General features: G+C 35.6%; 2 protein-coding genes across 2 annotated transcripts; both read right to left on the reverse strand.

Moving 5' to 3' along the window:
• Positions 1–395: 395 nt before the first annotated feature.
• Positions 396–6,058, reverse strand: LOC113059249 (transmembrane protein 147-like). The gene is made up of 8 exons (XM_026227605.1): positions 5,796–6,058; positions 5,396–5,508; positions 4,866–4,935; positions 4,700–4,765; positions 3,644–3,780; positions 3,470–3,554; positions 3,189–3,310; positions 396–1,202 (listed from the first exon to the last, which is right to left on the reverse strand). The coding sequence occupies exons 2-8, from the start codon at positions 5,470–5,472 to the stop codon at positions 1,082–1,084; spliced, it is 678 nt and encodes a 225-aa protein (XP_026083390.1). The 5' UTR covers positions 5,473–5,508; positions 5,796–6,058; the 3' UTR covers positions 396–1,081.
• Positions 6,059–7,317: 1,259 nt separating this feature from the next.
• Positions 7,318–18,252, reverse strand: LOC113059250 (glyceraldehyde-3-phosphate dehydrogenase 2). The gene is made up of 11 exons (XM_026227606.1): positions 18,165–18,252; positions 12,212–12,271; positions 11,313–11,409; positions 10,353–10,459; positions 9,968–10,058; positions 9,758–9,876; positions 9,529–9,610; positions 9,071–9,222; positions 8,826–8,988; positions 8,641–8,738; positions 7,318–7,729 (listed from the first exon to the last, which is right to left on the reverse strand). Exons 2-11 carry the CDS (start codon positions 12,238–12,240, stop codon positions 7,660–7,662), a joined length of 1,008 nt encoding a protein of 335 aa, XP_026083391.1. The 5' UTR covers positions 12,241–12,271; positions 18,165–18,252; the 3' UTR covers positions 7,318–7,659.
• Positions 18,253–18,901: the final 649 nt, after the last annotated feature.

Below are 18,901 nucleotides of genomic sequence, written 5' to 3' on the forward strand. Positions count from 1 at the left end.
CAATGATCTCGATTCTTTATTCATTTATTCACTCTTTATTTTATTTATTTATTTATTTTTAAATTTCGCTCAGGTGTGCTTATATGAAGATTGAAAACAATGCTCTTTGATTTTAAATCTGCGGGGCTGGTTTGTAATTACACATTCATTATCACTGCAGGTAAACTTGATGGCTTGTTAGATTTGATAATAAGGGTGAATAGTTCAATTATCACAGTAACCTTTCTATGAGAGCAAAATGAAGATAATGCACGCTTAGAACTTATCAACTTGTTGATAATTGCAGGTTAACATTAAAGTCGTTTTAAAACTTAGTTAAATAAACTGGCAGGCAACATTTCTGGAGGTTAAAACATTTTAGCCATTTTTTTAATCTGAAAACAGCCAAACATATACAGGTAGGACATTTATCTTTATTTAACTATAGAAACGAGTGGGTAATTATGGTAAATAACTTTTTTCCCACAAGCTCTGTTTTTTCCTGACACACTTTATTACTGGTCAATAAGACAGTTTTAACTGCTTTATATACATCACCATTTGTTGTTTTTTTATTATTATTTTTTATTAGCAGAGTCCAAACATCTGATAAAAACACCACAATAATCCACAGGTGATTCACACAACTTGTTTCTAGATAGTTCCTTGTCAAGGAAGCAAAACAAAATGTAAATACACAAACAAAAACACATATACATACATATAAAATGCATGTTGGGTTTAGTTTGTTCATGTGATATTTTATGATAATTCAATTCTACCATACAAAAACTGCAAATTACTTTTATCCCATGTGGTATTTACTAATAAATTACCTGGTCGTTAAGAAGGATTTTCTTGGAGTATGTTTCACCATTATTGGTTATCTCCCAAAACTGTCCAAGTATTCCTTCATACTGATATCTAATATTTATTTAGTTAATAGCATAAAGTATAAACACATGTTCACTAACAACGCTTATACTCTCACAGTCTCCTTGTGGCATATAAAAAAGTCAACAGTTTTCCAAGTAGGAATGTGGATTTGCTCTTCAAATACTTGAAATGTCCTTTGAGTGAAGGCACTGTACAGTAGAAGTGTTTAATTGCTGTGAACGAGTGTGACGAAAAGGAAGAGTGAACACAGGGAGATGGCTCCAGTGAGCACAGCCTTCACTAAGAGAGCCGTCCAGCTGCCCAGGAGGAAAACATGAACAAACAGTCTGGAGAAGAGACACATACATGGAAATAAACGTGCAGTAAAAACTCTCTTTAAAATATGACACACTGACTTAATACAGAAACGTATATCAACATATTACACAATTATTTCTGTAGTTTATAGTGTGCATATATTAACACAACCATAAAACACTCGGATGACCTAGTACACAACGCTAATACTGTAACCCATAATGCAATTATCCTGCAACACTGAATTCAAAATGTGAAAAAAATGCACAATGCTCACATGCAAGACGAAAAGCTAATTTTACATGACATTATACTATATTAAATGTTTTATACTGTGTAATGCATGTTACTTGCTATTAAAAACAGTAAGCAGTATACAGTGCATAGTATGCAATATTTTGTATGTAATAAGCTAGTATTTAATCACAAACAGCCAGAAAGGGCAAGAAAATCAGACTTAAGGCAACAGTGCTATCTAAAGGAGAGACAAACAAGTGCAGCAGTCCTCAAAATACTGCTCTAATATATTAAACTGTACTGTTTCAAATAAGCATTTTTCAATTAATTGTGATCAATTAAATAATAATAAACAAAAAATAATAATTATTATAGAAATGAATATTTAATTAACTCATTTGATTTACAAGTTAAATGAAATGTTCAGTAGTAGATTAATGTGGGTTGTTTAAATGATACAGAAATGCTGTCCAATGTTGAAAATTACAGATAATTATTTTTGTGCCATGAAAAAAGTGCTCCACATGGCTCTGGGGGGTTAATAAAGGCCTTCTGATGTATTTTTGTAAGAAAGAAATCCATATGTGAATGTAAAAGTGAAGTGTGGCCAAGTATAGTGACTGATACCGTATTTTCCGGACTTTAAGTCGCACATTTTTCATAGTTTGGTCCTGCGACTTTTAGTCAGGTGCGACTTATCAAAATTAATTTGACATGAACCGAGAGAAATGAACCAAGACAAAACATTACCGTCTCCAGCCGCGAGAGGGCACTCTATGCTGCTCAGTGATCCTATAGTCTACACTGAAAACACAGAGCGCCCTCTCGTGGCTGTACGCTGTAATGTTTTGTCTTGGTTCTAAATAAATGCGTTTTTTTCCTCGTCATGACGTATTTTTAAACGGATGCAACTTATACTTAGGTGCGACTTATAGTCCGAATACGGTACTCAGAATTTGTGCTCTGCTTTTAACACATCCAAGTGCACACACACAGTAGTGAACACACACCCGGAGCAATGTGACAAATCCTGCCAGACCTGAGACTTAAACCCGCAACCCATGGGTTACAAGTCCGACCCTCTAACCATTAGGCCTCGACTGCACCTTAATCTCTAGCTTTCGATAACTGTTGTACATGTGTTCACGAGAAAGTGCCATTCCGGTAAGATGTAGGCATATCGTATGATCCGGTAAGAACGACCGAACACGGAAGAGCAGAAGAGAGAGCAATACAAAACACATGTCACAAATTACAAAGTACAAAACAAGGATTTGTAAATAAAAAGAGGAAGGATTTTGATATAAGCCAAGAGGAGAATGGTTTTTCTTCACTAAACACAGGAGGCTTTGCTTCCTTTGCTTCCCTTAAACTAAACTTGGTTCTGGTGATACTAACATATTCTCACAGGAGTTCATGCTACACATACTGTACGTCCTACATCCTCCACTGCAACGCCACTCTCTAGTAAACACTAGTTAGCGGAGATTACAGGTTTTCTTTTTTTACCAAAAGGCATTAATTTGCTTCAGGAGGCCATTATAAACCCCCTTGAGCCGTGGGGAGTACTTTTAATGATGGAAGGATGCGTTTTTTTTGGACTTAACGCCCATTCACTGCCATTATTAAGCTTTGAAGATGGGGACATTTTTTAAATAGAACTTTGATTGTATTCTTTGGAAAGAAGAAAGTCATACACACCTAGGATGGATATTTTCATTTTGAACTATCCCGTTTAAGGCAGAATAAAGATAAACAAGTATGACTGTGATACTCACTCCATGAGAAAGCCCTTATAAACACACAATCCCAGAAGGATGGTAACGGGGAGTCGAAAGCTTTTGGGAAGGTCGTATCGAGTGAACATCCATACTACTGCTGCCATGGCAATATAATGGACCTAATAGGAGTAAAAAAATCAGGTACAGGATAAAGTAGATCAGACCTGAAATATATACTTCTGTTATAGTCAAATAAATAAATACATACATTTGTGATGCTGATTTTTTTAATGCATACAAACACAAACACTAAAGCACAAAGTAAGCACATATCTTACCAGACTGATGTTGGAATCGAAGCTCATTTGAATGTACTTCCAGTCAAACTCAATGCCACGAGCTCCCACCCAAAACGGAATACATCTGTTTAGAAAGAACAGACAATATATTCTTTTACAGTACTGATCATTTCTCACACTTGGACACCATATCCCTCATGATGATCCGAATACCTTGACATGATGAGCTCGGCTGTAGCCCAGCCCATAGCTGCCACCATGATCTTATATTCACCCTTCCCAGCATTCCTAGACATAACCAGATGAAGACCTAGAAGATCAGCCAAGTCCACCGTGGCCTTCATGAACTCCTGGGGTTCACAGGACATGAATGAATCAAGTTAACATGATTATTTGCACTGTAAGCATGGTTGAAATAATAATGTGTGAACAAGCTGTGAGCACAAAGCCTTAAATGAATTGTTCACCCAAAAATATACATTTGGTGACAAAGTGCTCTGTTTCTTCATCCCAATAAATTTGAAGAAATTCAGCATCACATCTCTTCCTCTTCCTCTGCAGTGAATAGGTGCAGTGACGATGCGCAAACATCTGATAAAACATCCCAATAATCCACAAGACTCAAGACCATCAGTTAACGCTTTGTGAAGCGAAAAGCTGTGTTTGTAAGGAACAAATTCATCAAAATGTTATTAACTTGAAGCCATTTCCTCTGCCTAAAATACAAGTCCTCTATCCACAATATCACTCTTCAGTGCCAAGTTAACTCATCTGAATCAGAATAGATATATACACAATAAGCACCTTTTAAAAGTGAAAACTGTCCAAAACAGTTCTAAAAAAAAATATGTTGGTGGATTATAATGTGATTTTGAAGCATTATTATGCATTATGGACACTTAATTCGGTTTAAAGTTAAAAGAGCTCAATGATTAATTCATTTCTTACAAACATGCAGCTTTTTGCTTTACAATACCTTAATTGATGGACTGGAGTCATGTGGATATTTTTATCAGCTGTTTGGATTATCATTCTGACGGCACCCATTCATTGCAGAGGATCCACTGGTGAGCAAATGATGTAATGCTACATTTCTCCAAATGAAGAAACAACCTCATCTACAATTTGGATGACCATTATTTATTTATTTTATTTTTGAGTGACCTATTCCTTTCATTTGCCTTGTAATATTTCAAATCAAAGTTGTCTATATAAATGCACAATGGAAAGCTAAAAATGAATAAAAACGGTGTCACATTCGCAACTCACCCCAACAAAATCATACACGCCAACTGCCCCCTCCCAGGTGGGGAAAAATGTGGCAAGAAACAGCATCTGAAAGTGATAACACACATTTCCAGAAAATCTCACAACATTCTCTCTTAGACCCACAAACGTTAGAAACATCTTTGTGAGGCCCAAAGGGTTAACTCACCTTGCACAGCTGCACAAAGAGGTAGGTAGCACCTGCTTGGACACATCTCCAAAATGCATTATATTCAGATCTGACCGAGAGAGAGGGGATTGGAAAAGATTAGAACAGCGGTCACAGCTAAAAACTAAATTTTGATCTTTGTAGCATAAATCATGCACGGATGTACATTTTTGGATCATTATGCAGTAAAAAAAAAGAATCACAATAAAAAATGTATTTGCAAACGTGGATGAGTAAAACCAATTATGTATAAAATTATTTTCTGACCATGGCTCAAAAACCGAAAACATTAGTTTGGCATATGAGTTAAGAACATTACACTGACATACTTCAGCATATAAAACAGACATCTTAAATAATGCATACTGCAGCACCCATATTGAGCCAATAATATCTATACAATTCCATCGAACTTAGCTCGATATAACACTTCCAAGTATGAAATATATATATATATATATATATATATATATATATATATATATATATATATATATATATATATATATATATATTGTCTAAATACTTACAATCCACTACATTTGTATGTAATGAAATATGGGAAATAGGCCAAGGAAACACAGTTTCCGAAATGAAAAAGCGTCATGGTAGAACTTTTAGTGTGATTTATTCTCCTCAGATCCTGTTAATACAGAAAAACACCACATCTGTTCTAAATCGTGGATAAACATGTTTCAGAAGTTGAATATATCTGAGATGACAAATTATTATATCTACACCAATTATTGCATCGATGCACATGTTGATGTTGAATATATACAATGTTACATAGTATCAGACAGCGTGCTCAATACGTGAAAAAATAATCGACATATAATTATTTTATAACTTATTATACAAGGCATTCGTTTCTGGAACTAATTGAACACTTCTGCCGTTAATTAGTTAAAAGACTGAATGGTTTCTTACCAACAAAATCGTGATTTTAGATTGAGAGGAGCAGAAAACTAAATCCTCCGGCGCATCAGTGTTAAACGTCCGAGTGGAACCGCTGACTATCTGTAGTTCCGTGTCTCACTCTAAACATAGCTTTAGTATTTCATACTAAAATACACAGCTATTAAAATGACTAGGTTTCATGCAAGATACGCCTTGCTATATGCGTTCATAGTTTCTCTATATTGTGCAAAAAAGCACTATGTCAAATGAGTAAGATGCCTGAATATCCAGTTCAGCTTGTCAATCAGTCACATGCACACGGAGAGAAAAGAGACGGCTGAACACCAAAAACGATTAAAATGACTGAAACGTATTATATATTTACTATTATATATGCTACTATTATTATTATTCAAATAGTTAGACATCAGTGTTTTGGCAAAGACGATACTTGGTAAATACTTTGTTGTCATTTGTGAATGAAAAGGGGAATGAAAGTGAACTTTCTTTAGCGTCCAGCCAAACAATTTTATAATTATATCGGGCACTTACAGTGTAGCGTACAGAAAGAAAAAACGTGCTATTTATAACTGACAAAAGGGGATTCACCTCTCTGTGGTGTCATGCGCGCGCCCCATGGACCATAGCCATGGACAAGCATGCACAGAAAACAGTAATGACGTGTGTGGGCATGTCTTGTGACATATCAGGACACAACTCTGTATAATGACATGGGTATGACACAGGTATTACAAGGAGAGGGTGACTTATGAGGACATTACCCATGTCCCATTTTTCAAAACACTTATAAATCATACAGAATGAGGTTTTTTGAGAAAGTAAAAATGCACAAAGTTTCCTGTGAGGGTTAGGGGTAGGGTTGGTGAATGGCGATAGAATATACAGTTTTTACAGTATAAAAACCATTACACCTATGGGATGTCCCCACTTTTCACAAAAACAAACGTGTGTGTGTGTGTGTATGTGTGTATATATATATATATATATATATATATATATATATATATATATATATATATATATATATATATATATATATATATATATATGTGGGGGTATAACTTTATTTAGAGACCCGAACTGAGTAAAAATGTGCAATTTAGTGCAGTTGTTATTTATATGGGCAAAATAAAGATGAAATGGTGATAGCTTGCAATATAAATCAGTATGGTTTTATAAAGTATGATATAACTTGCATATAAATATCAGTTGCCACCCTATATCTCCCCCAAAAAAGTCTTATTTATATATTTTCATGCTTGGTTTTCTCATCAGTTTTAATATTTATTGAAACACAGTGATGACTGAGTTGGACAAATAATTGTATTATGTGTTGTATCATTTCTTCTTATATAATATATATATATATATATATATATATATATATATATATATATATATACATACATACATGTTTATCTTAATGATTTAGAGTCTTTAGAAATATATTTTGCAAACATAATACACAGTAAGATTTATAGGGTTAAGCTATTACCATGATGTGTATAAGTACACCTTATAAGAGACAGAATGATCTGGAACACATTTATTTTTCCAAACACTTTAATTTGTTTCTTTTTAAACTGCATTACAGTAGTCTTTAACCTTATGTAACTTTGTATTAGTTATTCTCTTTACATCAACACAACGTGAGTACATCAAGAAAGGCAACAACTACAGCAATGCCTGTGGAGTGACACTGACACAAATACCGTCAAAAGAAACTAACACGCACACACAGATGTCTACAGAGAGAACGTCTCGTAGTTGGGAACAGGAATGCTAAGGCTTGTCACTATGGCTTCAGCTATGAAATGAGTGCACTGAAAAGAAGGAATAGTAGGGCCTTTCTGTTGTGGCGAAACTTGGTGAGTTACTCTTTGGAGAACATGTACACTAACAGGTCAGCAACACGATGGCTGTAGCCAAATTCATTATCATACCTGTGAGAAAGAAAGACAAAAGATTAAAAAAAGATTAGACCACTGCTTTTCCTGCAGACATTTATTTATGCTTAGGGCTGGGTTATACGGTTTAAAAATCTTGATGTTTTTTGACATTTCACAATAAATGTACCTCTATATTCATGCACTGTTTTCTCTGAAAATATATATTTTAGCCAACAATCAAAATGTTTAATGAAAAAAAAAATTCTAGCTATTATTTTGGTTCTTCACTAAATAAATCATTATGAATAATAAAAATAAGGAATACTATTTTATTATTTTTGTATTTATATGCACCAAAATATAACAATGAATGACAATGAGCAATAAATTATATCTATATTTACTGATTACTAAAATAAAATTAGATAATAATATGATATGGGGGAGACAGTTTTGAATCAGTTAATCAAAAAGACCATTTGAACTGATTTCACTTCCACTGAAGCTGAAAATGAAGACACTATGAAAACATCTGTGTGAATGTGGTCATATTTATAATCTGCATGACTAGAAAAATTGTGAATTTATGTCTTTAGAAATTGAAATCATTGCAATATTCATAGTGAGGCTTCGTTTTATATTGCCAACAAAACACTGGAAATGTACTGCGATTATTAGATGTAATCCATCCAAAAATGTAAGTTCTGTAATAATTTATTCACCATGTCATTTCAAACTTCTTTTTTCAAACAAAATATTTTTTTAAAGAAAGTTGGTGACCAAACAGTCTCAGTTTCCACTGACTATCAAAGCATTTTCTGTCCATACTATGGAAGTCAACAGATTAACCATTTGGTTCTCAGTCTCCTTTTGTGTTCCATGGAATACAGAAATGAATACAGGTTTGGAATGAAATGAAGGTGAGTAAATGTTATGGTTGGACTGTCCCTTTAAGTCATGCTTACCAGGAGATGAGTTTGACAAAGTTGTCATTGAGGGAGATGCCTGCACCGGCATCAAAGATTGAGGAGTGAGTGTCACCAATGAAGTCAGAAGAAACAACCTAAATGAAAACACAAATTAAATAATTCACATTTCTGTCTATTATATATGAAAACATACATGTGAGATTTTTACTGTTAGCACTTACTGAATCCTCTGTGTATCCCAGGATTCCCTTCATTGGTCCATGAGCGGCCTTCTTGACGGCCTCCTTGATGTTAGCGTAGCTGGCAGGACTTGAGAGGCGGCAGGTGAGGTCAACAACGGACACATCGGCGACTGGCACACGGAATGCCATACCAGTCAGTTTACTACAAAGCAGAGAGAGATGGTAAAATTCTCCAATCGTCATCAAGAATGATCCGTTGTCTTATTGAAATGTCTTGCACTGACCCGTTAAGCTCAGGAATGACTTTGCCCACAGCCTTGGCAGCACCAGTTGAAGCAGGGATGATGTTTTGGTGGGCACCGCGTCCATCACGCCAGGCCTTGGCAGAGGGGCCATCCACGGTCTTCTGAGTAGCAGTGTAGGCATGGACTGTGGTCTGCGAAGAGGTATGGAAAAAAAAAACAATGAGAAAGACGCATAGACAGCCATTACTCCAGTCTAAGATTTAATTACATTCAAAGTAAATAGGCAGGGTTTTAAATCCAAACGTTATTTTCACACATTATATTGCCCATAAAAACTGTTGTTTCAATGATATGTCATGCTTTTTTTCTTTTTAGCCTTTATTACGAAGAAGCAGATGTTAAATGTTTGTCTTAGTTCAAATCACTTTCAGATTTTTTGACCCAATTGTGCATATATAATATTAGTAGGACTGACGTCACGCCAGGCATCGACTTACCATGAGGGCCTCCTCAATACCAAAGTTATCATGAATAACTTTAGCCAGGGGAGCCAAGCAGTTAGTGGTGCAGGATGCATTGCTGTGATGTTTTCAACAAAACAGACACACACGTTAATATGGTTACTTCCTAATGTTGCACCAAAACTAAAACAATGAGGTCAGTTACTTACACATGCATTAAATATTTCATTCTCATGCTGACATGGATTGGACTTGGTTTTCTCACCTGACAATGGTCATACTGGAGGGATCATACTTGTCCTGGTTGACTCCCATCACAAACATGGGAGCATCAGGTGATGGGGCGGACACAACCACGCGCTTGGCGCCACCCTGGATGTGAGACTAGGAGGGACAAATATCAGAAAATATCATTAAAAATATATATTTGATGCCATACATTTACATTCTAGATCCTGCTGAAGTGCAGACTTACTGAGGCCTTCTCAATGCTGAGGAAGACTCCGGTAGACTCGACTACATACAAGGCACCAGCATCGCCCCATGGGATCTCAGCAGGCTTCATACTAAGTGCAAAAGAGAAAAAAGAATAAGCACAACACTACAGACTATGTTTGAAATAGCATAATATCATGCTAAACACAGTAACCACAATAAACAATATCCCAACATTCTTTCTTATCCATAAGACAACCCATACCATACCCTGATAACCCATACCCATAACCGCACCTTAAATGACACGTGATCCAAAATCATAATAACATCATCTGTGATGTGAGTACCCATCACTACACTATTTCACCTCCCTAGGTTGGCAAAAGCAAAATCACTACATATATAAGAGCAAAAAAGCATACCACTGGAACACAGAGATGGCTTGACCGTCAACAATCAGTTTTCCATCCTCTTGGTGCACATCTCCCTTGTAACGGCCGTGAGTGGAGTCATACTTGAACATGTAGACCTGTAAAGCAAGATGAACCATTTTAACCCGATTAGGATTCATTTTATAGAGACAGAACTCACAAAAAGCAAGTTTATTTTTAAGCTTAACCTGTTGACTATACGTTGACTATACTATATTACAATTAAATCTAATCTAATCTTGACAAACTATATATCGTTGGAAAGGTCTAAGACTCCCAAATATATATTTTACCAATATATTTTGTTAAAAATTATGTAGGAAAAGTAATAGATTAATGTATGACAAGAGTTCACCCTCAGAAATCTACATTACAAAAGGAGTTTTGACCTTTGTTTAAAAAAAAGACTTCCTCGTTGCCTTTTTCTCTATCACATTTTAGAAATCATTAGAAGTTATATATCACTTGAAAACATAAAATCTCAAAATTCATCCTTCAAAACCCATTTTAAAATCAGACATTGAATTACCATGTAAATGGCACATCAGAATCATTTTACAAAATGTTTTCAGTCATGAATTATAAAAATTTAGGTTTGTATCATGCACATTCAAGTCTATCTTCAAAAACGTGAGTGACAGTTAACAGGTTAAATAACTTAAAATGTATATTTAACAATAATTAGAAAAATAAGACAGATCTGTGACATAAAAAATGACTGCAGCGTAAATTCTATTACTAACATGTTTTGAAGATTTTTTGATAATGTTGTGTATCAATGAATTGTGCATAATAGGACCAGGAATATGCATTAAGAAAATAATATAGGGTCAATGTTAATTTCTAACTTTAAGGAGTTTCACTGTTTAAAAGCATTTAAAATCTCATGCTAAAAAAACACTATGCAGTGCAGGCCTACAGAATCATCATTTCTGCTTCGCTGACTCTCACCATGTACTGCAGGTCGATAAAGGGGTCGTTGATGGCGGAGACTTTAATTCCCTTCTGCAGGCAGGCCCTGAGGACCAGACGGCCAATGCGGCCGAATCTACAAAAAACACACAGCAGAGTTTTTTAAAGATGTTTCATAATGACACAATCAATCTTGTATCTGTTATTTTGAAAGATGCCTCTCATCTCCCCACATTTGTCTGCCAACAATGAACACGATTCAAGGAAAATTCCTCCCAAGAACTGTGTGATTTCATTGGGCAACAAGGAAATATCCACATGCTGTTACTGAAATATGCCAACATATGAAAGGTAAAGTGAATAATTTATGTTTGTCAGTTGATATCTGACTGTTAAGACACACTTCCTGAAAGACTATGCAGCAGGAGTGTGTGTACGTGCTTGTGTGGATGGAGGCTTAAGCTCATCCTGGGTAATCCTGTTCTTGTAATCATTCTGAATCAGGCCATTTGCGCTCTCTCTCTCTTTCTCTGCATTTTACAATCTCTATTTGTGGAAATATTAGCTCTGTCCCAAAACCTAGTGAGCTGCCTTACTGTAAACTGCCTCTAAAATAACCTAAGGAAAATAGGTTCTTCACAGTCAGCAACTTAAAAGTACAAAGCACTGTCAATTATTATGTTTCTTCATTTTTTTATATACATTATTAGCTTTTCATCAACTGTTTTATTAGTAATTTCAGGTAAGTTCTTTCAGAATTGATCTTCATCTTGCTTGGTCCACCATCTATCCCACTGTTCATTAGGTGGCTCACCAGGTTGTGGAACTGATCCTTTGTCAAAAATAGACTCAAGTTTTGCATTTAGTATTTAATATTTTATTATGTTGTCTAATCGTATATTTAAGCTTTAATCATGACAGATCAGATGTGAACTTACCCATTGATTCCAACGCAAAGTTCAGACATTATTGCAAGAGTATGGATTGTGGTCCTGAATCTGAAATAATAGAAAGCAAAAACAAAGCAGGCTTTTAGAACAATTGCATCAACTTTACAATGTACAACAAAACTTTATAATAATGTTAGTTTTACTGTTGTTTTAACCCAAGTGTTTAATCACGTGTTGCAGATTTTGTACAGAACCTGCATTTGTTTTGAATCTTATGCGCCCATCAACTTTCACAAAATAAGATAACATTTTTATTTCATCTTGTGAAATAATAGCCTTAGCCTTTAATTATTATTTTTTCTGTGATATGAGACTTTAATACCGCCCACCCTCACTTATTCAGTCGCCTGTCTAAACACACTTCACTGAACTTCATGAACTTTCTCTGAGCCAGTGTGTTGTTCTGGATGGTGGGTGGAGGCTTGAACCGTTCTCTAGTTTTTATTGTTCTTGGGTCCATTAACATGCTGTCTGGGAAATTTCCAAACCTTGGCCTCACTAGACCAACATACTTTAAAAGCCTGGCAGAGCAGAAAATCTATTGTTAAGAAATGTTTTATTCTCCTCTTTTCATGCAGAACAGGGGCAGCAAGTCATGCACTTAACATTTTGCCCTTTAACTTCCTCATGCGCACACAGGAAGTTGCTGAAATATTGGCAGTCCAGTGAAAGGGGTAATGTGCATGCATTGCCAAACAATCTCCACTGAGAGCTGCAATATGCAACAAGTTGTTACATGCCTGACATCATTTGCAGTTTTCTCTATTATCAAAGTGAATAGCATGATTGTGAGGATGGGTTTCATGTATTATGAGCCTGACTACTATACCAGAGTCAAATATTTTTACATTGTAACATTTATGGATAAGCCTAAGAAGTACAAAAAGGAAAAGGAGGATGTTTAACTGCAACTGGATATTTGTGCATATGACACTGGGCGATGTGACGTACTCATTGAAATTACGATGCAAAAGTTAAATTCGGTTAAAAGTGTAATAGCTTTTAGTTTATAGTCTGCCTTTTAATACAAACTGGCAGTCTAAATCAGTTTAGGCTTTAGAAATGTTTAGAATGAGTTGATTTCAGCTGTTGCTCTTTAAACAGCTAGATGTAATGTAACATCCCTGTGATTTACTTTACTGCGGTATTTCAAACACTCCAAGATTGTGTGCAAAATAACTCAAGACAGTGGCTCTAATACGTTACACTTTGTTTGACATTTGAAAATATAAACACACTTTAGCTGACAGACTTATAGTGTGTATATGTGTAGTCACCACAAAATATAGCCCTCAAAAAGCCCAAAGATGTGGCTAGTTGATGGAGAACATCTCATTTATTGGGTTTTTGTGAGCTATAGTTTGAGTTCATGTGTATACTTTCATCGAGAAAAGTAATGCAGAACCATGCACACGGTCATTAATGAGACAAATGAACAGGTTTTCCATAGACACCATTGATTGGACCTCATCTGTCAGGAATTGTCTCTGTGCACCATTGAAATGGACAAAAATAACCTTCATGGTCTGCTTGAAAGATGGTCTAGACAGAGTTAATTTAATTAACTAAAACTAAAATGAAAACATTTTATTTGAAATTAAATTAAGCATTAACTGTAGTAAAATATTAAAGAAAAACCGCATTTTATTTCAGCTGGATTCTATTGCAACATTTCTCATTTTCATTTCATTTAAATTAAAATAAAATTACTAAAATCCTAACTAATATTACAGTAAAATGAAAATCTGAAATTAAAAACGTTGAAGATAGAATAGAATCTCAATTATACCAAAATATCACTGGGTCTGGGATATGGTTAATCAGAACTATGTTACGGTTTGCAAATTAATAAAAATCAATCCTGAATTTTTTGGAAAATTGGCTTTTTTTCTGATATGCATGAAGCGTAAAAATGTGTATGCTGTTCTTTGCATTTCAGTGCTAAGTTTTACTGCTAAATCCATACTGGCAATTTGTTGGGAGATTATGAGGTTATGAGCTAGAGCTGGACACAACGGCAGCAGATTTTATAGGCAAGAGCGCATGGGAAGTTTTCCATTTGGGTTTTACTTTCCAGGCATTGAACGAGCCATCTCCCAATTCATGGCAGTTTCCATAAATACTGAAAAATCACCCTCAGGCCTAGAATACGGTAACCAATCAATGTAACACCTTGACCGATCAACCTAAAACTAGTTAAAATGCCTGCATGTTACTATGGAAACCATCTCACTCAGATGAATCAAACTCAGTTAGTGTAAAACACCATATGAATTACCAATCACCTGCTTTTTGACATTTCTTTATTTGTGTAATGCTGGCTGTACAACATGAGCACTGACCCTGAACTCAAATGTAAGCGAATGCTCTGTAACCAATGGCCCACAGCACCAGACTGGATGAAAATAGGCCATTTATCTCAAGGGCAATGTGAAAAGAGATGAAGGTTGATTTAGCTATCTAGCAAATGAGGGGACTTATTTGAATGCCAATGTAAAGCTTTCTTTTTTTATGTAATTGTTGGATTTATTTTTATTTTTTTTGTATTTTGGATCGTCCATATTGGATTCCCAAAGGTAAATCTATGAGGTCTCAAATCCATCTATAGCAAATAAAGTGCAAGCAATAGCAATGTTACAAAATCAAGAAGCATACTTGATTTTGTCGATGATGATGATGATGACAGAAGGAAGCTCAGTCTTTCACCGCATGCATAAAGACAGACCGTCCTTGCATCTGGTGATGTGTAACTGGAGACTGTAATCTCCTAATCTGCCAGTGTTTGAGGGAACCTTGTACTGCACCTGCCCTGCCTGAGTAATCCTAATCCAAGTACCCTATCCTATCCAGTCTTGTTAAGGACTACCAGAATACACTGCACATGAGACGACAGTTTGCAGGTTTAGCCTCAAGCTAAAATGGCTGTATTTAGTATGCAGGTGCTGCTGGTGCAGATATTATTTATTGTTTTGCAAACACCATCTGACAAAGTGACCCCTGATTTGGGTGCATATTGACAAGGTTATTCAGTACAGGAAAACAGTGGCCATGTTGGCATCTCTGGTTTCCCTTCCTTTCATCTGACTACTTTTGTTTGGGTTTTTGATTCTTTTGGTTTTAGTTCTTCTGATTCTCCTAAGCTTTCGCAAATTTTTCCACTATGCACTTTTGTTAATAGACGTAAATATCCCTCTTTGTGTTATCGAAAATCGACAATTGACAAAAAAAATCAATGATGTGTTGTTAATGTTAATTTTCAAATTATTATTCATTCTAGCTTCATAATCTGATTGGATAAAACGCACACACGTGGGATCATGCATTAACAGAGCTCAACGATCAATTAAAAATACCATTGTTTAAAATGGCATGAAATGGAAAATCACCCTTTTTTATTTTGACCCACTAATTTTGAATCAGAATGTTTCAAAATGTCTTTTAAATCTAAATAACTCTTCCGGTCATGACTTAAAAGTTAAGGTATTTGTTTCTGACAAATCAAATCAATGTGACTTCAATATACTAAAAAAAAAATGTGTTTAATTGCTGAATTCCTGGTGAAGAACTTCACTACCCACAATGCTCCTTTCAACCATATATGGTCTGCAGTTGAACTGTTATTTGGTTGATTATCTGTTTATTGTGCATCTTATTATTTTTTTTTTATTATATGAATTAATTGTATTATTTATGTATAGGTGTTTCCATAATGTTGTTTCAGTTTCACTGTGTTTATTTTGCTGTCATTTGGCAGAATTGCTCAATATCCTGATGCAGTAGGAAGCAAGTCTTGTCAAACCACAATGCCACACCTTCTCTTTTAAAGACCAGAAGACTGCATTTCCTCTGACCCAAAAAGAAGGCATTTCCTCACAGCAAAAACATCCAATCAGACAGAACAGGGACACATAGATCGGCATAACCAGGACAGTTTTCCTGGGACACACACGGTCATCTGAGTGGAAAATATCTAATGCTGCGTGGCATAAAATCAGACAGACTTTATCAGTGTCACTTTGCAGAAAAAAAAAAAAAAAGCCTGCAACTAAAGAGATTACAAATGGTTATGGATGTTTTATTTGATGGAATATTAATTGAAAAATAATACAGAATAGTTGAATTTCTAATCTAAAGGTGTGCAGGCATCCTGAAAAAGGTGCTGCGTCATTCCATCGCAGCAGAGGAAAATGTTTTTTTCAGAGTACAGATAAGTATTTGAACAAGTCCAGCACTTGCAAACATACATCGAGGGTGATAATAATAATGGCCTGTAAAATTGGAGATAATGCATAGAATGTATGACTGTATTGTAGCTTTTTTTTCTGTAACATTAAACATGCAATATGCATGCAGACTATTTTGATTACACACAATTCAAAATGTAATACTGTGAAATCACTGCTCATTGTTCAACGGTCTAATTAGACACTTTTGATGATGCAGTCACATTTGTCAAACCAATGCACATCACATGCTGCTTGTGATGTCATGATGCATAAATCAGCACAACAAACACCTGATTAAATTTGTACTGGCTTCTTTTTCAACTAACTCCATAGTATGAAGACCAAATTCATCTGGTATAGGGTACTGTATATTATAAGTGACACTCAAATAGCCAGCCGAAGGTCCTTCTGGTTACCAGTGGCAACTGCAGACAGACTGCAGAAGGTCAAAGAAGGAGAGATGGAGATGCGGCATTGCATACACATATTATATTTCATACCACAGTCTTCAAATTACACCTAAGCATTACAGAATATGTTAATGCTGTTATTTATTTAAAATCATCACAGCTAATGGTTGATAATAATGCATAGCTCACCATGCCGAAAACCACAAATCAGATCAAACCTGTTCAGGTGGGTAATTTGATTGCTTGAAAACCATCTTAAATCAGCTTTAACTGGTAAACCACCTTAAAGCACCTGTTTTCGTGTGTTTTATTCAACGGGGAATTCAAAGTAACATAACAGTAAGTTCTGAAGTTCATTATTGCTCATGATACCCAAGTTTTCAGTTCTGAGTCAGGCTCTCTCTCCACTTCAGCATCGAACACGAGGACAGTCACGTACATGAGGGAGAGAATCTCCCATGATGCTCGACGAGGAACATGTGTCCTGTCCACTTTTACATTAAAATATAGGTAGAAGCTCTGACATATTCATATCCTCGTATAAAGCATTCAAAACGTAACTATTCTGAGAAAGACGTGTTGAATAATCGCAAAGCATTACATAATTTCACCTTGACAGGTCATTCGACCTTCATGATGCGAGTGATGCCCTTTGGCTCGGACATTATTTCTGTTTATCCGCTATTCAATGCATTAGAGCGCAGCTTTTATGTTCAAAAGGGGTAACGTTAGTGTGTTCTCTTTCATTTATTGAATATGCCGAATAAACATAACAACGATTTAACATCCAAAAATGCGCTCTACCGACACACGTCGCATTTCGAGAAGTTATTTAAATATATGTATATATAGATTTTATTAAATTATATTTGCTCCCCTCTTTCGCAGGATCTTAGAAGATGGTAGATTCTGGAACGATATGACGCAATGAGCCCATCGCGAACGGCCCACAAGGCACGCTATGCTGTTGATCCTTCATTTTATTTAATAAAATGTTAAAATGTCAAGGGTGTGAAAATATTTTTTATATCATTTTTTTTATTATTCTGAAATAAAACACATGAATATTTGCACAAAGGTGCATAAAAAAGTATGAATGAACCACGCCTCCATATTATTTGTGCATCACGCAGAAACTCGCGGATTACGTAACAACTTCCCTACAAGCCCCAATGCAGCAAATAACATGCTACAAAGCTAAATGTAATCTTTAAAACTTTTAATATGTGTATGGCATTATTTATAGGTGTATTGCAGTCTTTGAATTCGACGACAAATGATGTAAGCGTATGAGAAAGGACTCACCTTCCTCAGTGATGCTGCTGCAGCTTCTGCTCAGTTTCCGCGTAATGCTGCTCCTTTTTATACCAGACACGTGCCACCGGGGCCGGGCACCATGGCAACCTGACGTCACGCCGTGTTCGTGGGTTTATTTTAAAGAAGCGTATACGAGCTATTTATCACGAATGCAATGAAAACGCTGATGAGAGACTGGGTAAGACGATACTATACAAGGACACAGAGGGGAGATTTATAACATGCCTGAAACAAGCGCATTTCGGTGCTGTATAGAACCGCGAGACTTCCCGAATGCAGAATTTAACTGTGTAAAGGATGCATATCCTCTATACAAACTTATGGTATCTGAGCATCTTATTATATTTAACATTTCACAAGATAACCAGAGCAATTTAAAGTTTTCCCCTTGAAAGTTGAGTTCAGTGTCTAAGCTCCTTGAAAGGATACAAGGACCACGTGTCATGATGCAGATGCAGTATGAAAGATCATACACATAATGCGCAAAAACACCAAAAAGATCACTGGATAAAAGCATAAACCCTCGTTTCGAGGGCATCTGGTTAATTTTCAATTTTCAAAGCATTGCTATTTAAATGCAAGTAGTATGCATTTATTTTTAGTTTACTGTTCAGATGGAGTGAGACCAAAAATCACTAACGTTAGGTTAAATAAAAATGGCATGTAGTTTCTTAATTCAACGATCCAAAAATAATTTACATGCGCTCTCACGGCACACATTTGGG

The sequence above is a fragment of the Carassius auratus genome, chromosome 41 (assembly GCF_003368295.1).
Source record: "Carassius auratus strain Wakin chromosome 41, ASM336829v1, whole genome shotgun sequence".
Classification (NCBI taxonomy): domain Eukaryota; kingdom Metazoa; phylum Chordata; class Actinopteri; order Cypriniformes; family Cyprinidae; genus Carassius; species Carassius auratus.